Genomic DNA, 25612 nt, shown 5'->3' with positions numbered 1-25612 from the left:
TTGACAGCACAAACATGGAACTGAAATGGACTGCCTGGAAAACAATAAACATACATCGTACTTGTAAATACAAGTTACAACCCTGAGCTATCACAAATCAACTACCAGTAGCAAAAAGAAATAAAAGTTCAAAACTACAATAGCCTGAAAAAACCTACGTCTGATATGTTTTACCTTTAATCAACTATTACATGTACACTGATGCCGAGATGGATCTTTAAAACAGATCTCATGAACGTTATTATCAACCCTCTGTATCAAAAAGTCAAATTTTTGTCACCATATTTACAGAAGATCACACAAGGATGCAAGTTAGCTCTCAGCAGATAACTACTTTAACCCTGTAATAAAGCTCAGAAATATGTTAAAAGTGTAAACAGCATCTACTATGATCACAGTTTGTTTCCTTGGCAGCTCAAAAATATCACTTCTATATACCTCCTGCAAACATATCAAATCAAAAAAGTAGTTCTTAAACCAACTGGTCAAATAAAGAATTCCATCATCTCAACATCTTGTGGAACTAAAATTTTTCAAAGTCACTATGAAATCTGTCAAATCAGCTCACATAGTTAAAAAAAAACATGTCAATCGAAGCCAAATCTTATTTTCAACAATCTTAATTTAAAAAACAAACACTCTTTCACATTCAAGCTCAGATTATCCATTTTTAAACCTTCAAAGCTTAATTACAGGAAGGATGCACTTGATTCATTTCATTACCAAAATCCTTTAAATCCTTTAATGCGTATAACTGATATTAACATTACATAAGCTTACATATATTTTACAAATATTTCTATACAATTACCACTGATTAAAAAGCAATAAATGGTAAAATAAAAAAAAAAAATTAATCTCCAATCGTAGACACACCGAATCATTTATTTCAACAAGATTTTTTTTTTTTTTAAATCCGATAAATATGTTGTTTTAATTACCTATCTGAAACGTGATCACCCCAGCTTCCATTTATATCTTATAAAATTAATTCGAAAAACTTATTCTGATTAACAGGAATTACGTTCCACTTTGGCTCTCCGGAAACTAGTTTCAAACTGCACGTGAAAACTGCAAAATATTACTCATTTTCTAACAATCTTCAGGCTAGGTGCACCTTGAAATTTTCAAGATTTTAATACATTGATCACTCACTCAGCGATATCTTCAGCATCTCTTGATTTTGAAATTCCGCCCAAGACGAGGAAAATCCGCTCAGAATTTATTTACGCTATCAAAACAATAAAAAAAACCCCTAAAATTTTAGCTCATCGACTGAACTAATCCCAATCAGATGAAAACAAGCAACATTAATGAAATCATGAATAGAAAGTTTTCAGAACAATATATGACCTTCCGAAAATGATAAGCTTCTATATAGCATACCAAATTTTTCATATTCCAGGAATCAGAAGCATAACCATGTATGTAGGAAGGGAAAATGTTTCATTTAGAGCATTTCTGCAGTGAATCATAAAGCAAAGGAATGCATTAAACAGGTATATAGATAAAATCAATGGTATCAATTGCCGATTTTCTCAACAAGTCTCGGAAATTCTTGCAAATATTATCAGCTGACTAAGCAAATGATATTTTTTCCCCCGATAGACTTCCATATCCTAGTCTGGAATATTCTTACTTCTATTTTATTAAAAGCTAACACCTGTTAGGAAATAACATTTTTGTTACATGACAGAACTTCTATTACGAAATCTTCTACCATTTATCCTATACCTGTAACACAACTGCAACAGGGGCAGATAGAATACTGCATCAGGGGAATAATCAGAAATCCTATTTAGATGATGCTTTTTACAGCTCAAATGATAATGGCTTAAACACTATCAAAAGTAAGGAAAGAGAAGTCCCATTTTAACACAAAACAATATATCAGAAATAACACCTATAATCAAATAGCATAACTATTTTAAGCATATGCAAGGAACTCAAAAGATACCACCATCTAAGAAGGAACCCCATTTCCCTAATCTCCAGGAACTGTGACTTTCATTTTCCATATCACTGCAGGCACAGCCCATGCTCCAGTTATCTTCAACTCACGTCCCAATACCAGTACTCCATGCCCCAGGACCTGTTAAACTCACCCCAGTACCTGTTAACCTTGCCCCAGGGCATATAAGCCTTGCCCCTGGACCTGTAAACCCTGGTCCAAGGACCTGTAACCCATTCCCTAGGGCCTGTAACCTGTATTTTCTTATCCTTCAGTTACCTTACAATAATATACCTAAACATGGCAAAATTTTGAGATGGACATAAAATTTTGAAAAAAAAAAAAAAAAAAAAAAAAAAATACACTTGCAGTCACAAATAAAAATCAAGATTTCAGAAGCTGTTACCTAAAAATTTATAATCCTTGTGTAACCTTCATTCATTCTGACATTTACTACAATTCAATCATCTTTTTTTATTGCATTTTTATGTATCAGCAGGCAGATCCATCTATCAGCTGAGTTTATCTAGCTCTACTACAGTTGATTTCCCCAAAACTTATGCCCTCGGCTAAATCTATGATAACATGGATATGATAATGTATATTTGCCACAAGATTCCTCTATATACCATCTCTCTCTCTGCATGTAATATCTATTACTGATAAGCCATTTCTGTAGTTTTGTACATTACCATCTAATTCTACCTGTGTAGAATTTTGTCTGTGTGCATGTAGGTCTCAAACCACAAAAATATACAGCATTGACTCTAGGTCAAATACTTTCTGAGATATATGCAACACAAACTTTAAGGCCCTTAATGCAAACTGACATCACTGATGGACTAACAAAAAAATAAATGGTAAATCTAACTGCTCCTCTCTCCCCCCCCCCCCCCCCCCCCCCACTCCACCCCCCCACCCACCATAAAAAAATTTCTGGGGGCACAAAAAGTGTTACACATCGACTTTAATGGCCATTATTAGTACAGGTATGCTATATTACCTGCAATTTCTTGCTGGTTATAGCAGAGATGCAGTTCATGAAGACCAGTTTCCTGTGGCTGGTATCGCACTGTGACGGTACCATCTTTGTTGTCTTCGATCTTTGGATATGCTTTCTTTCCAGAAGGCATGACAACATAGGCTGGAAAACAAAACATTTTCTTATTCATCATTCAGTTTATTTTAACCTCTTAAACGATTTATTTGGATGTTTGATTGTCTGTTTAAGCTTTTATTTATATCTGCAACAGTTGCTCAATAATGCCATCAATAAAGTATTGGTCAATGTTAAATCAATCAAAGCAATGTAATTATAAAGCCCTGTTAAATTTAGCTAAACTGTTGATAACTATGTTCAATGACCCTTTCCTAGGGTCTCTGACCATTTCTTTTAACCCGACTTGGAGATTCTGGAGCCCTGGATCAAACTCAGCTCAGATTCCAACCAGCAAACCTATTGAGTTGAGTTCAAGTGCTCTACCTGACCTTTGTTGAAAATATTACTTCACTTACCAGTGACAAAGTTGAAGATCGGTCCAACAGGTATGCGGAACTCCGCTGGCTGGTACAGGCCTGCCCCTGGGGCGGCAGCTTGAACACTGTCAATCTGGTCTGGGGTGATGAAATCCTCACCCACCTGGAAACAAAAAACAACATCATAATAGGCTTTTATTCAAAATATATAATAATAATAAGTCTTCATGTTTTATTTCTCTTCCACTAATCAAAGTTAACTTAAATTTCAAATCAACTTTATTTCTCTTGCTTTTTACTCTTTGAAACCTTTATTAGAGAGATGTGGGAATGAAAACAATCCAAAGACCTCTATTTCTGTTTGAATTTCAATACACTTAGGAATATTTCTGAACAACGTAAATTAAATAAGAAATTCAAATAAAAAATGCAAACAAAGTAATTTTCAACACTGAATCAGGACAGGAGGAGTGATACAATATTTTGAAAAGTATTATGAAGCACTACAGATCATAAATTTCTACTGTTGCATTTGCAGTTCCTCAGATTCTGACAAATGGAATAGTATTTTTTTGAAGATATCATATATAAGACTGTTTTCTGAAATGTTAACTGAATGTAATAGAAGAAAGTTGCATGGCAGGCTTGTATTGTGGGATATATTCCAGACTTCTACTGTTAAAGTCAGCCCATTAGTAAACTACATAAAATTTCAAATTTACAGTATAATATATTTGCAAAGATCATAATTATGCCTCTTTTTCTGTAACTGCTTCAATTTAAAAGAAGGTATAAAAAGTATTCTTGACAGCTTCTGATGCTTTGAGTGGCACTAAAAAAAGCATCCCCACTCCCTTCTTTATCTATGTGCTGTTACATTTGCAGAGAAAAGCGTCTGATCACACAGTCTAACTTATTTATTATCCATTATCATAGTGACAATACTCATAAAATCTATCTACCTAAAAACACAAGTACCTGTATTTCAAAATATGAGCCGTGCCATGAGAAAACCAACATAGTGGCTTTGCGACCAGCATGAATCCAGACCAGCCTGCGCATCCGCGCAGTCTGGTCAGGATCCATGCTGTTCGCTAACAGTTTCTCCAATTCCAATAGGCTTTAAAAGCCAACAGCATGGATCCAGACCAGACTGCGCGGATGCGCAGGCTGGTCTGGATCCATGCTGGTCGCAAACCCACTATGTTGGTTTTCCCATGGCACAGCTCATATAATTACCACCTTAAAATACCTTTCAAAATGTCATCACCTTTAAATACTGAAATTTCAAAATATTATCATACCTAATTTTAAAGCATTATTAGCTTAAAATACCTAATTTTCTAAATATTACCATCATAAAACACCTAAATTTCAAAATAAAGATTTTTAATCGTCTGAAGAATCAGAAACACTTTCTCATTCATCAAAATTGCTAAAAAAAGAACTTGTAAAGAAATGGGTGAAAACTTGTAAAGAAATGTAAATAGATAGCATTTATAATATTCAAAGGTTCCAGAAAGTTTGGAAATGAGGAACTGGATTTTGACACAATATCTTTCAAAATCTGCAATAATTATGTATGATACAGAATAGATGTATTTTAGATGTATTTTGGATGTGCTGATGAACAACAACTCCTTAATATACCCTGTAAGACATACATCATCATGCCAGAACAAAAATACATAAATCTTAAGTAGAAATATAAGCTAAAAGCATGTAACTGTATATACACAAGCTAACCATCCTTCAACACTGGAAGATAGGGTGATATATCAGTCTAGATAAAACAGGAATTTCATTAACACTTCATTCTGTGAAAAATGTCTTTACACACTTTACTTTTTCACTCCATGCAGTAAATTTTGAATCATACAATCAACTTTTTTTTTTTAAAACAGATTTCAAAATTTAAGGTACCATCTTAAGTATTTACCAGCAAGTTATGTATGTTAAAATTTATGTATGGGAAGCATTCACTTTTATTATTTATAACTATGTAACTAGGTCATTCTCCCTTAAAAGTGCAATTCACATATGCAAAATGTCCACAACAAGTGTTAGAAGTTCACAACTAGAACTGTCACAGGAGTGACTCATACCCCCACCATACGGTCTTGTCACAGAAGAATGGCAACCATAAGGAATCTTAAAAATACTTTGGAGTACTTCATCCTGGGCTTCCACATATAAGTAATACTAGTATAATACTAGTAAAGTAATACTAGTAAATATATTAAATCTCTAATATTAGAGATACACTAAAAGTGAATACAAAAAAAGTGTCTTACCGACCCATGTTACCACAAAAATGTTTTTACTTTTTACATAGGACTTATAATAAAAAAGTTAGAAAAATACCTAAAATATTGAAAATCTAAAAATAGGATTTCTAAAAATAGACTCATTCCTGGAATTTAAGGGGAAGAAACTCAGTACAAAGGTTAAAAAAAGGTTACTTCCCTTTGGCTCTAAGCCAATCAGAATGAGATATAGTGAAAATACATCAAAATTAACCTTAAATTCTAGGTAAAAGGGGACACAATTCAAGAAAAATAGTGTCAGAGTTATGCACCTTGTGTCACATGATGTGAGTGATGAGGTGGAACATCTATTTTAAGTCTGAATCAAATCCATTCAGTAGTAATTGAGATATAGTGAAATACATCAAAATTGACCTTAAATTCTAAGTAAAAAGGGGCATAATTCATGAAAAATTGGTGTCAGAGTTATGCACCTTGTGTCACATGATGTGGGTGATGAGGTGGAACATCTATTTTAAGTTTGAATCAAATCCATTTTGTAATAATTGAGATATAGTGAAAATACATCAAAATCAACCTTAAATTTAAAGTAAAAGGGGACATAATTCATAAAAAATTTATGTCAGAGTTAAGCACCTTATGTCACATCATCTGGGTGATGAGGTGGAACAACTATTTTAAGTTTGAATCAAATCCATTTAGTAATAACTGAGATATAGTGAAAATACAACAAAATTAACCTTAAATTCTAAGTAAAAGGGGACATAATTCATGAAAACTTGGTGTCAGAGTTATGCACCTTGAGTCACATGATGTGGGCACATGATGTGGGTGATGAGGTGGAACATCTATTTTAAGTTTGAATCAAATCCATTCAGTAGTAACTGAGATAAAGTGAAAATACATCAAAATCAACCTTAAATTCTAAGTAAAAAGGGGCATAATTCATAAAAAAAAATGGTGTCAGAGTTATGCACCTTATGTCACATGATGTGGGTGATGAGGTGGAACATCTATTTTAAGTTTGAATCAAATCCATTTAGTAATAACTGAGATATAGTGAAAATACAACAAAATTAACCTTAAATTCTAAGTAAAAGGGGACATAATTCATGAAAACTTGGGTGTCAAGAGTTATGCACCTTGTGTCACATGATGTGGGTGATAAGGTGGAACATGTATTTTAAGTTTGAATCAAATCCATTTGGTAATAACCGAGATAATAGATTTTGGGACGCGACAAGACAGAACGGGACGCGACAAAACTGACTCCTATATACCCCCCTCAAACATGTTTGGTGGGGGTATAAATATGTGATGTGTTTGTTAGTTCACCTAAATTACATCATTAGTCCAATCAAGTCCTAATTTGCTAATTAGTATTTTCTTTATCAAAAAGTGCTGAATAAATGACCTAATATATAGAAATTAAGAGTATGAAATCATAAGACTCGAAATTAAACTATCATGACCTTATGTTTAAGACAAGAACATCTGTGCAATGTCTTGCATTATGTAGATGAAATAGCCATCTGTATTACTGAACTTACAGTATCATGTTATGGAGGTTACAGAGTGCACATTTAATGGAAATTGCATTAACATCATACTTAGATGATATATTATATCAGTGTTATGTAAATTTGAGTATTAAACATCTTATGTAGATGATATACCAGTGTTAGGGAAATAACAGTAACATGTTATGTAGATGATATAGTGCAATTAGGTAACATACCTGAGGGTTTTGCTTACATAGATACTCCTGCCACTCTGCATCATCTACAGCCTATAAAACATGCAGAAAAAAACACATACATAATAACATGCAACATGCACTATACATCAAGCATTAATAAGAGACTATAAGAAAACACTGTGGTCTTTATTTTGTTACAAATAAAACTGGATATATAAATCATTCTACTATATAGCCCTTGGAAAGGTAACAGTGAAAAGGCCTCCACTTGAATGTCAATTAAAATAATGTTCTTTCCATGGATGGGAGAATGGGCAAAATGGATAGTAAATTTAATAGGCTTCTTACTAAGTATGAAAGAGTTAATGGGACATCACTATAAAACATCCTTGAGTTACTTCCCTTGATTATATAGATGACTGTTTATGTTTACCACTGTTTCTAATAAATTTTCCTGATTAAATTTACCACTGCTTCTAATAAATTATCGTGTTTGCATTTACCACATTTTCTAATAACTTTTTGTGTTTATGTTTACCACACTTTCTAATAAACTTTGCTTATGTTTACCACTGTTTCAAATAAAGTATAGTGTTTACATTGACCACTGATCTAATAAACTATTATGTTTACATTTACCATTGTCTTGTAGAAATTATCATGTTTACTGCCATTTCTAATAAATTTTCATGTTTACATATACTGCTTTTTCTTATAAATTATCATAACAGTATCATCAAATACACAAGTACTAAATGCCACAGCAAATGCATACATTTTTTATATTTCACATAAAATATAGGGTAACTTCAAAGGATAAATGCTTCTGCAAAAGTGCATTAAATTTAATGCAATCGAAACAGCCAGTTCCTTGTCTACAGCAGACCTCATAACTCCAAGATCAATAAAAATAATGAAATAATTTGTTAAAAACTCTGCTACCGGTAGATACCAAATATATTTCCAGGAATAATCGCATTAAATCAATTCATCAGACTTATGGCTGTGTTAACAAATAAGTTAAAGATCTACTGTTTTAACCTTTAGCCTGCTGGCGGCAATTGATTCTGCCTTTGCGACCAGTGCAGACCAAGATCAGCCTGCACATCCGTGCAGGCTGATCATGGTCTGCACTATTCGCTATTCAGTTAGTAAATTTACAGTGATCACCCCTTTGAATAATAAGTGGTACTGCCCAAACTGAATGATGGACCAATCCATTTTAGAAATTTAGCAGGGTAAAGGCTACGGTAAACAATCTGTTTGAGTAAAATCTGTTGTCTAGACAAACAGTCTTTTGCAGCATTATGCACAGGTAATATCACAGAACAATAAAAACTGAGGTAAATAAATTTCAACTTCTAAGAGCTTGCAAAAGTGTAATTCACTTTAATACTTCTTTGCACTAAAAAAACTCTCCTTGAAACCTGTAACGAGTTTATAATCTACCTAACCATAGCAGCGGAAACCATATTTTTCTTTAATAAAAAAAAATTGTATGCAAGTGTATGTGATTTCAGATACCAATTATCCAATCCTTAACAGATGAAATTTCAAGTCTGATTTCTTACAAATGCACATTTCATATATCAAGCACCTGATAATTATTTTCTGTATGCATTGATGAAGATTATGTTATTTTACATATATTAATCTAATGAAAAAATCTACTTTTTATAACTAGGTATTTCTTGAAGCATGAATGTGATATTCATGCCATAGATGAAATAATTTTCAAAATCCTACTGTAAAATCGTTAGTACTAATGGGGGACTAATTTTTTGCGAATTTTGTGGTTGCATAAAATTTTCTATGTATTTAATCTTCAAAACTTGTAATCCAAGAATTTCACTAAATTGCCCTTTTGGTAAAAAAAAAAAAAAATGTGAAATTTAGGGCCCATAAAATTAAATGATTCAACAGTAAATGAGTAACAGTTACACGTAAGGAACAGCACTTAATGCATTTCTGTTTACCTATAATAATTTAGGACTGAGATGAGATTACTATTCTATGATGAGATGTATAGCGTTTAAAAATTATTAAAACCAACAATTTCAAGCCCAATAAAATTATTGAAATCAAGATCCAGCCAAGTGCAATGAACAGTCTGATTGCAGTAGGGCCAAAAGCAAAATTACCGATAACGATCACCACAGGAAAAAACACAATTGTTTTCCAATCTCAAACCTTTTGCTCCCAAGAGGTTGGGATTCAGTACTAAAAGCTCATAATATTCAAACACTTTCACTCACTATAAAAGCTTATAGATTTACCCAAATGTTTGCTTATAGATTTACCCAAATGTTTAAGTAAATACCATCAAGCACTGTCTATTCAATTACCCCAATTTTAACAAACAATCATCATCCACTGACAGGTTGGATGGATCTGTTTCGCTTCCAATCACAATTTAGAAGCTTTGTGTTCATTTTCCTGTAAAATTCCTGAAATTCTCTAGAAATTCTCAAGACTCTTCAGGGAAAACAAAATTGAAATCTTCACTGATTTATGTGTTAGAACAACTTCTTCGATCTGTACCTTATCTAAGAGAAATTTGTTGGGAATGAAAGATGTGCAAAGAACTTTCTATGTTTTGCATTTATAATGTATTCTTTTCCTGAATTACAATCAAATGATTAAATGTAAAATTAAACGAGCACTTACAAACTTTGTCATGTTAAAATATTTGCACAAAACAAAACTAACACATTCAAGTCTGCTGAAGAACACACAAAAAAAAGCATTTCTCCAAAGTTACATTCATGACATTACTTAAGCCAGTATTTTTTTACTTTCACAAACCAATGTCTTTTTTCTTCTTTAAAATTTATGATAATTTTAGAATAAGAAAACTCATTAGACAGAAAAATCAGGAACATTATAATGAATTCAAGGGAGGTAATCAGAACTGTAACAAGAGCTGTCGGAGGACAGCAACGCTCGACTATTCAACAGCCTTGTTGATTGAATGAATACGAGTCGAAAAAGGGACATAATTTAGTAAAAAAGCAAAATAGGGTTATGGAACCTGCATAGTGCTTATCAGCTCATGACAGTGGACAAGTGTGTGAAGTTTCAATCCATTCCCATTAATGGGTACTAAGATACCAGCTTACATAATAGGAATTTAACCAAAAACTCCTAAGTTGAAAAAGGGGCATAATTTTGTAAAATGCGAAGTTGAGTTATTGACCCTTTGCATTGCAAGTCAGATCATGACAGTGAACAAGTGTGACAAGTTTCAATCCATTCCAATTAGTGAGTACTGAGATACCAGCTTACATACAAAACCTTAACCAAAAAATTCTATGTCGAAAAAGGGGCATAATTTTGTAAAAAAGCAAAATAGAGTTATGGAACCTGTGCAATGTATGTCAGTTTATCACAGTGAATAAGTGTGTGAAGTTTCAATCCATTCCCACAAGTGGTTACTGAGATACCAGCTTACATACAAAACCTTAACCAAAAATTTCTAAGTCGAAAAAGGGGCATAATTTTGAAAAAAAGCAAAAAAAAGTTATGGGACCTGCTTTTTGCATGTCAGATCATGACAGTGAACAAGTGTGTGAAGTTTCAATCCATTCCAATTAGTAAGTACTGAGATACCAGCTTACATACAAAACCTTAACCAAAAATTTCTAAGTCGAAAAAGGGGCATAATTTTGTAAAAAAGCATAACAGAGTTATGGAACCTGTGCAATGTAGGTCAGTTTATCACAGTGAATAAGTGTGTGAAGTTTCAATCCATTCCCACAAGTGGTTGCTGAGATACCAGCTTACATACAAAAACTTAACCAAATCGGGACGCGGACGCGGACGCCGACGCATGGGCGAGTCCAATAGCTCTACTATTCTATGAATAGTCGAGCTAACAATCAATTAAAGGGAGGTAATAAGAATTATTACAATCATTAAACTGTATAATATTGCCGTGAAATATTCAAATCAATTTCAAAATATTATGGAATCCAGAAACAAGGGAATAAATTCTAATATGCCACATTTTATCATTCCATCAATAATTATTAACACACTGCGTTTTTTTTTTAAATCATGCTACAAGAGCCCTGGTAAAATATTCATTCTGTTAAGTATATTATCTGTACTTACTTGTTTAACATGAATGGAAAACGTGCTTAAACTCATTCTAAAATCCCTGAGTTAGATATTTCGAAAAATTATATAATTCCAAGTTATTTAACTTTAACAACTATAATCCGTTGCTTTTGTATTCTCTTAAATTTTAGGTTTTGAAAAACTCGTAAAATCACATATTTCTGCAAGTTCAGCAGCAGAAATCTTGGAAGAACCACAGCCAATATATTTCTTTGGCATGGCATCTACAAAATTCTTGCAAATAAACGTCGGGAAATATTTGTGAAAACATCACAATAGCCTTGATCAACATTTAGAGCTTCCGAAAGATGACAAGATACTGTGATCCACAGCCAAAAAAAATCTGCAAAAAGCAATAATTTTATCAGCATTCACAAAAAAAAGATATTAAAACTGGTTGCATTATTTAGAGGAAGTACAGTACAGGTGTGCATAAGAATTCCGAAATGAGTGCATTGCATTATTTACTTCACACCAATATCTTACAGAATGATATTGTGTACTTTGATTTGAAAGATTCTAAATTGTACACATGTAAATCGGTGACAACTTAGACAGCCTTAGTACTTGGTATTTTTAAGAAGGAGTTTAAAAAAATGGCAAATGAACTTAAATATAACATTTCTTTAAGCTGACTTCCAAACAATCTTCAAAAACTTTGTCTGCAGTGCAAGTATTGATGGAATTAACCGTAAGCCTGCTGGTAGCAAGTGATTTTGCCTTTGCAACCAGTGCAAACAAAGACCATCATGGACTACACTGTTCGCAATTCAGTCAGTAAATTTTCAGTGAACACCCCTTTGAATAAAAACTGGTACTGCCCAAATGACGGACAGTCCATTTTAAACATATAGCAAGGTAAAGGTCAGGAAACATTCCGAAAACGACCTACAGCGGCAACAGTCCATTGCTTGTATGACCTAAAACGACTATCTGTTGACATAAAGACAAATGTCAGTCAAGTTACTGAGCTTCTCTTTGAACTTTTTACCATGTTTTGTTCTAAAATTAGAGCAAATTAGCAAAAAAATATATAATTCAAATTCAAATGAAAGGCAAGTTCCTTAAGGCTGTACAAGAAATTGTGCAATCTGCTCCTAAACATTATTTCTGAAGGGACCGATTATTATTTGCATTATATTTATTTCGGTGGATGGGTGGAGGGGGAGACTATGGACATAGGTAGTTGTGTGGTCTTTATACACATGTTTAACTGTAATTGCATCCTAAATAGTATAACTATAAACCTGAGAGAAACTAACGTTAAACCACAATTACATCTCCAAAACCTCTTTTAATTCCAAAGAAATCAATCAAAACCCATACACCTGCTCCAGGAAACAATTTACATAGCAAGTAAAATCATTCAAATCTTAATTCAGGAACAGTACAAACTCATTTTCAGGCACTTTTATTTCTTCTACATCTCTTACACAGGCCATTGAATCCTGGGTGTGGAGAAAGATAAAATACCTGTTATGATAGTAATATCATTTGTATCATCTTAAAAAAATATTTAGGATTTTATCTCAATATGCTATGTAATTACTTCCTTATAAAATCTGCACTTTCCAAATACCAATGCATATTTGAGCCGTGCCATGGGAAAACCAACATAGTGGGTTTGCGACCAGCATGGATCCAGACCAGCATGCGCATCCGCGCAATCTGGTCAGGGTCCATGCTGTTCGCTATTAGTTTCTCTAATTCCATTAGGCTTTGAAAGGCTGGTCTGGATCCATGCTGGTCGCAAAGCCACTATGTTGATTTTCTCATGGCACGGCTCATTTTAATAATTATCTCAAGATATTAAATATTTCACTTAAGTCACCATTCTGATTTCATTCTCCACATTGCATAATTATTTTCTTATTATACCTATACTCACTTGATTATCATTTCAGAACTCTTAATTCTCTACATCACATAATAAGTTACAAATTATATTTATATGATCATGATCATGATCATGAACATCATTTCAGATGTCTTAATTACTATTAACTCAGACTATATTAATTGTGTATTTTCCCTACAGCTGAAAATAATAGCGGTTTGTTTCTGTTACAGCTGACTATAATAACTGTGTGTTTTCCCTACAGCATGACTTATGTTTTTTCCCTACAGCTGAATATAACATATGTTTTCCCTACAGTACCCTTATAATAACTAAGCTTTCTCCCTACAGCAAACTATAATAACTGATTCAGCTGACTATAATAACTGTGCAATTTCCCTACAGGGTACTGTAATAACTTATTGTTTTTTCTGCAGCTGACTATAATAACAGAATTTTCCCAACAGATGACAACTTTGTGTTTTGTGTTTTCATTACAGCTGACTATTATGACAGTTTGTTTTGCCTACAGCTGACTATACTGTGTGTTATTAAAGTTGCAATTATTTTACTAGGAACTATTCTTTCTGCAATACAATCTTTAATTTCAAGGTATTAGGAAAATATCGCTTTATGTAACAGAAACAGTCTGAAATTATTCTGGAACAAAGCCTTCAAAAAGGCATGTAATCTTTAAATCCATCTAAGTGAATGTAAACAGTCTGAATTACTCTCCAAATGCATTTGCCAAAAACAACATATTCTGGCAAAGTTTTCAAAAAATCATCTTCATTCAAATGGAATTAAAAGAAAAGTAAATAAAATCTATATTATAACATAAATAAAATCTTAAGTAAATGCTGGAGGAAATCCTTGGAAAAAATTTACCAGGATTCCCATTTATTGATATTATGTTTATCATTTTTGGCTGTTTATTGCCTTAGGCAAGCATAAATCAATCTTTAACCTGGCATATGTTTTAACAACAGAGATACTGCCATGTTAGAACTTTGTATGTATTGCACTAGAAATACATTAAAAAATTATAGATTCCTCCCTCCAACATATGCATTTTTACAATACCTGACTGTGTTAGTTTTAAAGTTACTCCTATTCCAAACAGAGTTAGTTTTAAAGTTACTCCTAACTATTTTTAGCTTGATAGTGAAGACAGTAATGAGCCGCACCATGAGAAAACCAACATAGTGCGTTTGCGACCAGCATGGATCTAGACCAGCCCTCGCATCATCCACGCAGTCTGGTCAGGATCCATGCTGTTTGCTTTCAAAGCCTATTGCAATTAGAGAAACCGTTAGCGAATAGCATGGATCCTGACCAGACTGCGTGGATGTGCTGGTCTGGATCCATGCTGGTCGCAAATGCACTATGTTGGTTTTCTCGTGGTGCAGCTCAGTTTAAAACTGATTTGAACTTCTCTGAATACCGGTATCACTTTAGAATGCCATGTTGTGACATCCATGGGTTTAATAAACCACTAACTCCCTGCCAAATGTTGACACCTTGTCTACAGTGCAAGACCCCATAATATTCTCTTAAAAGATGTGTTAAATATAAATAGTATGATGCCAGTCAAAAGAACAGTCATTAATTTAAAATGTTACTAATGCATAAGAACCTGAAGTTTCATCTCTGAAATATTTGGCTTCTATACCAAAATGACACACTGTAAAAACACAAATATTTCCCAACAGACAGCATTTTATTACAAAAGTGCATTTTGATCAACAATTATCTGGAGTGTTTCTATTTATCAATTGGTGAGGTTTCACATCTTTTCAAAACTGCAAAATTACCTGCCTAGATTTTAATCCTGCAGATTTCAATCTATGTTTGATAGCTTTCTAAGACAGCCATTAAATTTTGTACAGCCATTAAACAGTTCCTTCAACTCAAAGGCACTTCTAAATAAAGTATATTTTTCTAAAAGTGATTTTTCTTCATATCATTAAAACTTCCAAGAAAAAGATTTCTGCGTTCTGGGACATCAATGAGAGTAAGAGGGTAAATGCTGTATCTTAATATGTAATCACATCAAATCCCCCCCACCCCCCCCCACCCTGCTATCACAACTTAACCAGTCCACAATACTTCTGCCTAACACTGATTTAGAAAGAGTGGTCCTTTCAAATATTTATGTTCATGACTGGCTCTTTTTTAAAGGTAGTGGATAATGATAACCGGCAATTACAATGTTCCGAGTGGTACCAAACATTTCATAACAACTCATGAACAGACTCGATCAAACCTAGTCTACAGTAATTTTTCTTGGCTGTAAGTTTGCTCGGTTGCGGGATCATCTTATGGATGTTGCTTACTATTACAAGAATAGTCTTCAAGTGTTGAGTGGCAGCCCTAAAAAAGTGTCCCAGTACTCAAGACTCTGTGTTGTTACATTTTCTAGTCCTTTGGGATCATGGCATGGAGTGTCTTCAATGTTCAAGTATTTAGCTTAAGCTGGTGCTATGGGGTGAAGGAATGTTGCAAAATTCATTACTTCTTATGAACAGACAGAATCAAACCTAGCTTATGGTTATTTTATTTGACAGCATTCTGAAATCAAACCAAGTTTTCTATTAATTTGCTTTGTTGCATTCTATGCTTCCAAAGTAAATTCTTATAAAATTAATCAAAGCAACAGCCAAAGAATCGTGAAACGGCACAAGAGAAAACAGATTTGTGCATGACATCACTGAATGTTACTAAGGGGTTCACAATCTTAAGTTATATGACATCTGAATAATATTGAACTGCCAAAAGCTAGTCTTAAAATTCAATCAATCAATAATTCATCGTATCAATAATAAGTTAAATACAAACAATTTTAACTTCTTTCAACTAAATCTATATAACAGATGCCAAACACATCAAAATTGCACAGTTCATTTTTAATGTATTAAATGCAGATATTTTAAGTCTTGTTTCAAGTCTGTATCCTTTACATAGATACAGGTAGATGATCTATCAGAAACTTTGATTTTTATTAATTATTATCATTTTTTTCCCATTTACCTTGGAGCAATTGGCTTTCATCATGTTGCATAATGAAGAAAAATATTGCATTTTAAACCCCAAGGATATTAAGAAAGCATCAATTAAACCTTCACAGAATCATTAACTACCATGTTAATTTTGTGTTTTAATTAGACAAACACTTCAAAGTTTATGTATCATCATTTTAAGAAAGCGATAAACTGGAGTGGAAAGGGATATACATTACTTACTGAAATGCAATGATAAAATAATGTCAGTCAGTAATAATTCAGTGCAACAAGCCAGAGAGGCCAGTCTAAAATGTTCAGTTGATAAAGCTAGATAGGCAATCCCTACATGCTGGAGGCCAGTCTAAAATGTTCAGTTGATAAAGCTAGATAGGCAAGCCCTACATGTTCCATTGAGTAAGCTAGACAGGCCATTCTAACATGTCTAGTGAAGTAAGCTACACAGGCCATTCTAACATGTCTAGTGAAGTAAGCTACACAGGCCATTCTAACATGCCCCATGGAGCAAGCTACATAGGCCATTCTAAAATGCCCCATAGAGTAATTAAGCTACACAGGCCAGCTTAACATGTCCCATGGAGCAAGCTACACAGGCCATTCTAACGTGCCCCATGGAGTAAGCTACACAGGCCAGCCTAACATGTCACATGGAGTAAGCTACACAGGCCAGCCTAACATGTCCCATGGAGTAAGCTACACAGGTCAGCCTAACATGTCCCATGGAGTAAGCTACAAAGGTCAACCTAACATGTCCCATGGAGTAAGCTACACAGGCCAGCCTAACATTCCCATGTATTAAGCTACACAGGACAGCCTAACATGTCCCATGGAGTAAGCTACACAAGCCAGCCTAACATGTCCCGTGGAGTAAGCTCCACAGGCCAGCCTAACATGTCCCATGGTGTAAGCTACACAAGCCAGCCTAACATTCCCATGGTGTAAGCTACACAGGCCAGCCTAACATGTCCCATGGAGTAAGCTACACAGGCCAGCCTAACATGTCCCATGGAGTAAGCTACACAGGCCAGCCTAACATTCCCATGGAGTAAGCTACACAGGCCAGCCTAACATGTCCCATGGTGTAAGCTACACAGGCCAGCCTAACATGTCCCATGGTGTAAGCTACACAGGCCAGGCTAACATGTTCTATGGTGTAAGCTACACAGGCCATTCTAACATGTCCCATGGAGTAAGCTACACAGGCCAGTCTAACATGTCCCATGGAGTAAACTACACAGGCCAGCCTAACATGTCCCGTGGTGTAAGCTACACAGGCCAGCCTAACATGTTCCGTGGCGTAAGCTACACAGGCCAGCCTCACATGTACCATGGAGTAAGCTACACAGGCCAGCCTAACATGTCCTATGGAGTAAGCTACACAGGCCAGCCTAACATGTCCCATGGAATAAGCTACACAGACCAGCCTAAAACGTCTGGTTGATTAAGGTACACAGGCCAGCCTAAAATGTTCAGTGGAGTAAGATATATAGATATGCCAGGCTTACATGCTCAGTGGAGTAAGCTTCACAGGCTAGCCTAAAATGTTCAGTGGAGTAAGATATATAGGTATGCCAAGCTTAATGCCCAGTCGAGTAAGCTACGCAGGCCAGCCTAAAATCTATGAAACAACTTACTTCCAGCCCAATTCAAAGCTTGTGCCTTATTTAACTCACCAGCACCCAGTCCTGGCCAATAGTGCTGGAACAGTTACCAATTTACATAGAAATTATTACCACTCAGGTTACTGGTATCAGTCACAGCTGGGAAACAAATCTAAGTCTCTAAGGAGCAAACTCCCAGATTTTTTCATAACTAGTAGCAAACTAACTGCTTCCTTAAATCTAGTAGCAAACTAACTGCTTCCAGATAACCAGTAGCAAACTAACTGCTTCCTTATAACTAGTAGCAAACTAACTGCTTCCAGATAACCAGTAGCAAATTAACTGCTTCCTTAAAACTAGTAGCAAACTAACTGCTTCCAGATAGCCAGTAGCAAACTAACTGCTTCCTTATAACTAGTAGCAAACCAACTACTTCCTTATAACTAGTAGCAAACCAACTGCTTCCTTATAAACAGTAGCAAACTAACTGCTTCCTTATAAACAGTAGCAAGCTAACTGGTTCCTTATAACTAGTAGCAAACCAACTGCTTCCTTATAAACAGTAGCAAACTAACTGCTTCCTTATAAACAGTAGCAAGCTAACTGGTTTCTTATGAATAGTAGCAAACTTCCAGGTTTTTTATAAATTATAGTAAACTAACTGCTTTCTTTTAAATAGTGACAAATTAACTTCTTCCATATAAATAGTAACAAACTAACTGGTTTCTTATAAACAGTAGCAAGCTAACTGCTTCCTTATAAATAGTAGCAAACTTCCAGGTTTCTTATAAATTATAGTAAACTAACTGCTTTCTTTTAAATAGTGACAAATTAACTTCTTCCTTGTAAATAGTAACAAACTAACTGGTTTCTTATAAACAGTAGCAAGCTAACTGCTTACTTATAAATAGTAGCAAACTTCCAGGTTTCTTATAAATTATAGTAAACTAACTGCTTTCTTTTAAATAGTGACAAATTAACTTTTTCCTTGTAAATAGTAACAAACTAACTGGTTTCTTATAAATAGTAGCAAACTTCCAGGTTTCTTAAAAATAGTACCAAACTAAAGTAGCTTTCCTATAAATTACAGTAACAGAAATGGTTTCTTAAATATAGTATCTTATAAAACCATTTGGTAAAACTGTAAGATGATAACTGGTGTTTATATTCAAGGGGGAAAAGTCAATCAATCTTGACTTATGAGAGTTATGGCCCTTTTTCAATGTTTAGAAAACTCAGCTGATACAGCAAAGAAAAAAATGTACAATAATAAAGCTGCCTGTAAAATTTAACCAAATCTTTGAGAAAATTCTATCTAACAGTTGAAAAGATAACATAATTCGTTATTATTCTTTTTGGAACTAAAGCAATTATAAGTTCTAAGAAACATTCACTATAGAAGTAAACCATGAGTAACTTTTAACCCTTAGCCTGCTGCAGGCGAATTTAACAGCCTTTGCAAACAGCTTGGAACCAGATCAGACGCCGATTAAATCGGCGTCTGATCAGGTTCCAAGCTGTTTGCTACTCTGACAATATTTCTTCCAATTTTGGAGCAAATTGAATGAACTTTACAATTTTAGCAGACGAAATTTCCAGCAGACGACAATTTATCTAGCATGCTAAAGGTTAAAGTAATGTAATATGCCACTTTGATTTATTTAATTATAATTTAAGACCAAATAAACAAAATCCTTAGTATAAACTGTATAACTGAATCTTTAAATAACTGTGTTATATATTTATATATATAATAGAGTTGAGCCAACTTTATTTCTATTATATAAAATTATAAGTATTGAACATTGAGAGATTGCATAATTGAAAAAAAAACTTATACAACTTACAAGTTTTTTGTTATCTGACAATTTCACTGTGTAAAACTCCTACAAAGGATGTTATTATTCCTTTAATACAGACAATGAAAATAAAAATCCTGGAATCACTTCAGTTCAAACAGATCTTTCCACTAAATCCACTTTTTATATATAGTTTCACAAAAGGGTAGTGTTACTATATAAATCTAGGTAGGCTACCAGTATCTTAGAACTTTAGCGCTTTTGAAGTGAAGAGGGCAAAACTGAAAATCAAGTGCATCCAGAATTCATTGAAGAATTTTGACTGGCTCACCTGAGTGACAGAGGGTATGCTTGATTGAAATTTTGCAGGCAGTCAGAAAGAATTAGTTCTAAACTTCTTCACAGAGAATCTTCTTTAGAAAACTGATAAAAAATACAGAGACCAGTATTAGACTGCAGTTTCTGTGTGATTTATGGCCAAAAAAAACAACATCTTGATTTATTCTAACATTTGCTTTTCTAAAAACTTAACAAAAAGGTCTTGAGATATTCGCAAAGATACCAATAAAGCAATTTCAAATAATGTCGATATAAGATATCAATGTCAAATTAAACTGCAAACAATATATAATACCAGTTAACTGATTTATTCTAACAAGTGTTTCTGGTAAAAAAAAGGAGGGAAAAAAAGAGAAAAATTGTGATTTGTACTGCAGTTTCAGCAGAAATTGGAAAAAAAATTATTATTTTTTAGAACTTACTTTCTTTTGAATTTATTCAGTACATAAATCTTGAAATATGAAGACTATAATAAATGGCAATTTATGATCTGCAATAAACAGGTAAATTGAAGTGATAGCGAACAGATGCATTCTGAGATACTGTACTGCGGAAATCTTGCTTCCTGCATTTTACATGCATTATTTAATGACTGAGACATTTTTATGAACTGTAGGATAGACCTTTTTGCACCAGTCCTACACTTTTGGAATACATTTTATCATGTCTCAAACCTGCCTCACTCCATTAAGTTGTGTATTAAAATAAATCATGCAAGTAATTTTTAAAAGCCTATCTTAAAAGCACACTCAGACTATTGTTGGCACCCATTTACTGGTAATGGAGTCAGAGCCAATTGTGCATTTAATTTCATTGCACAATCGGGGTATAAAGATGTCAAATGAATGACCAAATTGCTGGAAAGAAAAACTTTTCCACATACTGTGGCACTCCTTTTCTTTGTGCAGACTTGAGGTGACTGGTTCTCAAGCTGTCTTCCAAATGAAGGTATTAGAAGGGCAAAATATCTGAATGTCTCCTTACTGATAAGATGACTTCGCAGTAACTATCTGAAATACCTAACATAACCAATTTTCAAAACATCTTTGACATCTGAAATTTATACCTTAAGCTATCACATACTTCTGGTAAAATTCTGACAAAAAGGTGACTTTGTTTTGTAAGCCTGCCTTTTCTCTAAAATCAAAATGGAACCTTAATGTGACAGTTCCAAGTAGTGGTTACTGATTCTCTTGCTCAACTCAAAAGTAGTTACATAAATGTGCTTAAAAATGAACATAAATATGGCTGGAATGCTGAAATTTTATAAATTTTCTGCAGAAAACAATAAATAAATATTTTCGAAATTCCATTCTTAAAAGATGCCAAAAATAATTGGCTTCACACAATAAAACCTATGTCCTGCAGTGTTATTCAGGTATTTGTAAAACATTTAAACTCTGTAATTCCACAAACATATACTGATTAAAGGCTACCCCATGGGAAGGATTTCAAACATTATATCTAGAGATTAATGCGTTAAGTTATTTCATTTCTTCTTTGAGTTGCCATATCTTTCTAATTATCGGTATTATACAATTTTCTCTATTACAGATATACCATCTTAATGATACTGTTTCTTAAGAATTCTGACGTCATGGGCTGAAATTTTCATCATCAGATAAGCACAGTAATAGGCCATGTAAAACACCTTAATGTATCGGAAAAAAAAACATTTTAATTTCACCTGACTGTGGGGTGGGGGTGTGGTGAGTTGAGTTGTCATGACAATTTTACTGTCTGAGAATTCATTGATTTGACTGAATATACTTCACCTATAATAAAAACCAGCCTTTTAAATGAAAACCTCAACTTTAAAGTTTATTGACCTTTGACTTAGAAAGGCTGACCTTAACAATGTTTACCTGCTGGTTATTTGAGGATGACCTAATCTTGAGTTACTTTGGCACAGAAAAAGGTCAATGTCAATAGTTCTGGCTTTAAGATTAAATAGCCATAAAACGAAATAACCTTTTTGCTGACAAAGCTGAACACTGGATCAATGGAACCTAACCTGTACTGCACTATGCTAAGATCTGTTTTTATAACATTTTAGAGTACTGAAGATTGCAGAAGATAGTATGAACTATTGGAAAATTTGATAAATATTATCAGTGCAAGTTAAAAAGAGGCAAAGTCATTACGATAACATAACATTACATTACTAGTATGTTGCCATGGTTACAGGAACAAATAATGGCCTATTAATAATTTAAAAGAGACTTTGGAAATTAAACAACAAAAAAAAGCTTTGTACCATCTTCTTATCGAAAATAAAGAACTTCACCAATATTGGTACATAATCTATTATTAGATCAGAGGCTTCGATTCCCAGCGGAAGAAATTTGCGATAACTATCAAGGATAGACGATAATAATCCACAGCGTATTTTCCATCACTTTCCACTTCATAGAAAAAAAACAAATTTCCTGGTATTGAGAGATATCAAAAAGATTTATCTCAGTTTTATTAGATAATCTTTCAGTGAAAAAATGCGGAAAACCCACATCAGACTGAAATAAAAATAAAAGTTGTCTGCATGAAGCGTTAATACTATTGTATAACAACTGATGATTCTAGCAGTCAGTAAACATGTTCTTAGTATGTAACTCAAATATTGCGTTACCAGATCGTTTGTATATTATAACCAGATGAAGATGCTTTAAATTTTTGAAATTACATTTCTTTCTTATGCTTAACTTGAAGATAATTATATTATTCTCATATAACTTAACGGGAAATGTCTCCAGACATTTTTTTTTTTAATTTAAGAAAATGCTTTTATTAGTTAAATATCACAGTAGAAAAGAGGAAAAAGTGATAATAAAATTATACTGCTTTATAGGCAATATTTTAAATATTATTAAAAGCACCTGTTGTCAGTAAAATATGCAGAAAAACTCTTAAAAGCATTAGTTACGCAATAGAAATTTGTTGTAAAAAGAGAAAGAATCAAGCTGTTCTTTATAATTGACCCATCAAAATATCAACTCAAATAATTCTAGTTTATCATTTTCAATATTCAAACATCTTTTAAATATTTTTAAAATTGTAATGTTCATCTGGCAGGCACACCACTTAGCATTCAATTTAATTTTTATTGCCAAAAAATCTCAGGATTTGTTAACCCTTAACATGCTGGACACGACTGATTCTGCATTTGCAAACAGTGTAGATCATGATCTGCATTGTTCGCTACTCAGTCAGTATCTTTTTGGTAAGCACCCCTTTTAACAGTTAATGGTACTGTCCAAATTGATAAATAGACAAGTTCATTATAGAAATTTAGCAAGGTATGGGTTAATTATAATCAGAACAAGTTTTTACCTAGGATGAAAAAAAAAGAAGAAGATTTTGTTACATTATCACTGACCAACCCATCCTATATGACCGCTCCTGCTGGGATAGGATAGCCTACAATCTCTAATATCTCTGATAATCCAGGATTATCTGCATATATACCTCATATCATTTGACCACATGTCTAAACTAATTAACTCAATTATACCTGGAATCATCATTTTCATACATGTATATATGATTACAGAGTTGAAATGGTCAGTGAATATCTTGAACCTCTACAGTTCTGGTCATTTTTTTTTTTGTATGCACAGAGTATATGGAATCCTGTAACATTCATTGTTAAACAAATTTTCCTTAACCCTAACCCTGCTAAATTCCTATAATGAACTTGTCCATCTTTCAATATAGACAGTACCATTAACTGTTAAAAGGGGTGCTTACCAAAACTTTTTGACTGAATGGCGGACAGTGCAGATCATGATCAGACTGCACGGATGTGCAGACCGATCATTATCTACACTGGTCGCAAAGGCAGAATAAATCGTGTTCAGCATGGTAAGGGTTAAACTGAGTAACTCATTAATCCATATCATAAATGGAAGGAACATAATTCAAAATGATATGTCAAGTAAGGTTATGAAGATGGGAGACAGACCGGGTTGGATTTTTTCTCTAGAAAAATCAGGACCAGACAACCATTTAACCAATGTAAAAAAAATCCTATTTAAAAGAAAATTTATGACAGCACTTATGAACTCTCAGAAACTTAAAATAAAATTCTGTTCCTAAAATTCCCACAATAAACTGCTATGCTTTGGAAGGGAAATAATTCAATATTTCTACTTTTTGGTGTGTTATGGACGGATTACACCAAACCGGAAGTGACTACTCAGTGTTACATGTGAAGTAGTCCAAAATGTAGTTCCATGCTATGGATGAAATCTGGTATAATGAGTGACATGAGGAGGTGACAGTTAAACTTTTGGCTTATGTTTATTGCTTATAGTATTGAGAATAGATCTAGACCATTTTCATTGTAAATTTCTTGGAATAAGTTTTATTCTTTGCGAAAAATGTCTACCTACGCGTAACTGCTAAACGGCTGTTTTCATGGGGGCATTTTTAGAGGGTGATGTTTCTCAGAACAGATTATTTTTCTTATATTCAACATAACATGTCAATATTTTTCTATTTTTGATAAGAAGACATGTTATACTAAATGACCATATATGGTTTTCATATCATTGAAATGCTCTAAAGTGCTGAAAATGAGGTCTGAATGTTTTGTTATTAATATGAAATAAATAAGGACTTGAATTGGTAGAGTGTAACCTATAAGTTGTGCAGGGGTAAAAATTTAAACTTGTTTAGATGTGGCTGTAAACAGGCTAGTTTGGCCAGATTATGATAGAAGATGACAATTTCAGTGCAATTTAGCAGAGAAAAAGAAGAAAAACTAAAAATATTTCAAAATCACTGTTTTGGGTGTATTTTTTTCAAAAAATGCATATTTATTGACTAAATATTGGTATGTTTTAGGTGTCAGGGGTGAGTTTGGGTATATTTTACAGTAACAGTGTGTGATTTGAGTGCAGTTTATGGTAAAACTTGATAAAATATGGCAAAAATAAGATCAAGCAAGGAAAAGTGGTCAAAAATGATGTCGCGACAGCTTTTTTCCAGGAAATTTGGCGCGCTAGCATACGTTACTGAAAAAGCCACAAAACCTTGAAAATTGATTGTATCAAACTGAAACTGGTATTTTTTTCATGCATTTAGGTTACTGGTACAATTGAAGTGAAAATAACACATTTTGAGTATGAAAAATGTTTCTTTAAGGACGGATTACACCAAACCGGAAGTGACTACTCAGTGTTACATGTGAAGTAGTCCAAAATGTAGTTCCATGCTATGGATGAAATCTGGTATAATGAGTGACATGAGGAGGTGACAGTTAAACTTTTGGCTTATGTTTATTGCTTATAGTATTGAGAATAGATCTAGACCATTTTCATTGTAAATTTCTTGGAATAAGTTTTATTCTTTGCGAAAAATGTCTACCTACGCGTAACTGCTAAACGGCTGTTTTCATGGGGGCATTTTTAGAGGGTGATGTTTCTCAGAACAGATTATTTTTCTTATATTCAACATAACATGTCAATATTTTTCTATTTTTGATAAGAAGACATGTTATACTAAAT

General features: G+C 33.6%; 1 protein-coding gene across 11 annotated transcripts in view; it reads right to left on the bottom strand.

Moving 5' to 3' along the window:
- Positions 1-25612, bottom strand: part of LOC123528812 (filamin-A-like) — a 128932-nt gene that overhangs the window by 26641 nt on the left and 76679 nt on the right. For 9 of the 11 annotated variants that reach the window (XM_053521783.1, XM_053521782.1, XM_053521789.1 and 6 more), the window contains 3 exons: positions 7433-7483; positions 3467-3590; positions 2955-3095 (listed from right to left, as the gene is read on the bottom strand). In XM_053521783.1, coding sequence (XP_053377758.1) covers positions 2955-3095; positions 3467-3590; positions 7433-7483 — 316 coding nt within the window. The remainder of the gene's footprint in view (positions 1-2954; positions 3096-3466; positions 3591-7432; positions 7484-25612) is intronic. The other 2 variants (XM_053521788.1, XM_053521790.1) reach the window with 1 other exon arrangement.

This window comes from Mercenaria mercenaria, chromosome 13 (assembly GCF_021730395.1).
Source record: "Mercenaria mercenaria strain notata chromosome 13, MADL_Memer_1, whole genome shotgun sequence".
Taxonomy (NCBI): Eukaryota; Metazoa; Mollusca; class Bivalvia; order Venerida; family Veneridae; genus Mercenaria; species Mercenaria mercenaria.
This window is presented reverse-complemented; position numbering and strand designations above follow the sequence as displayed.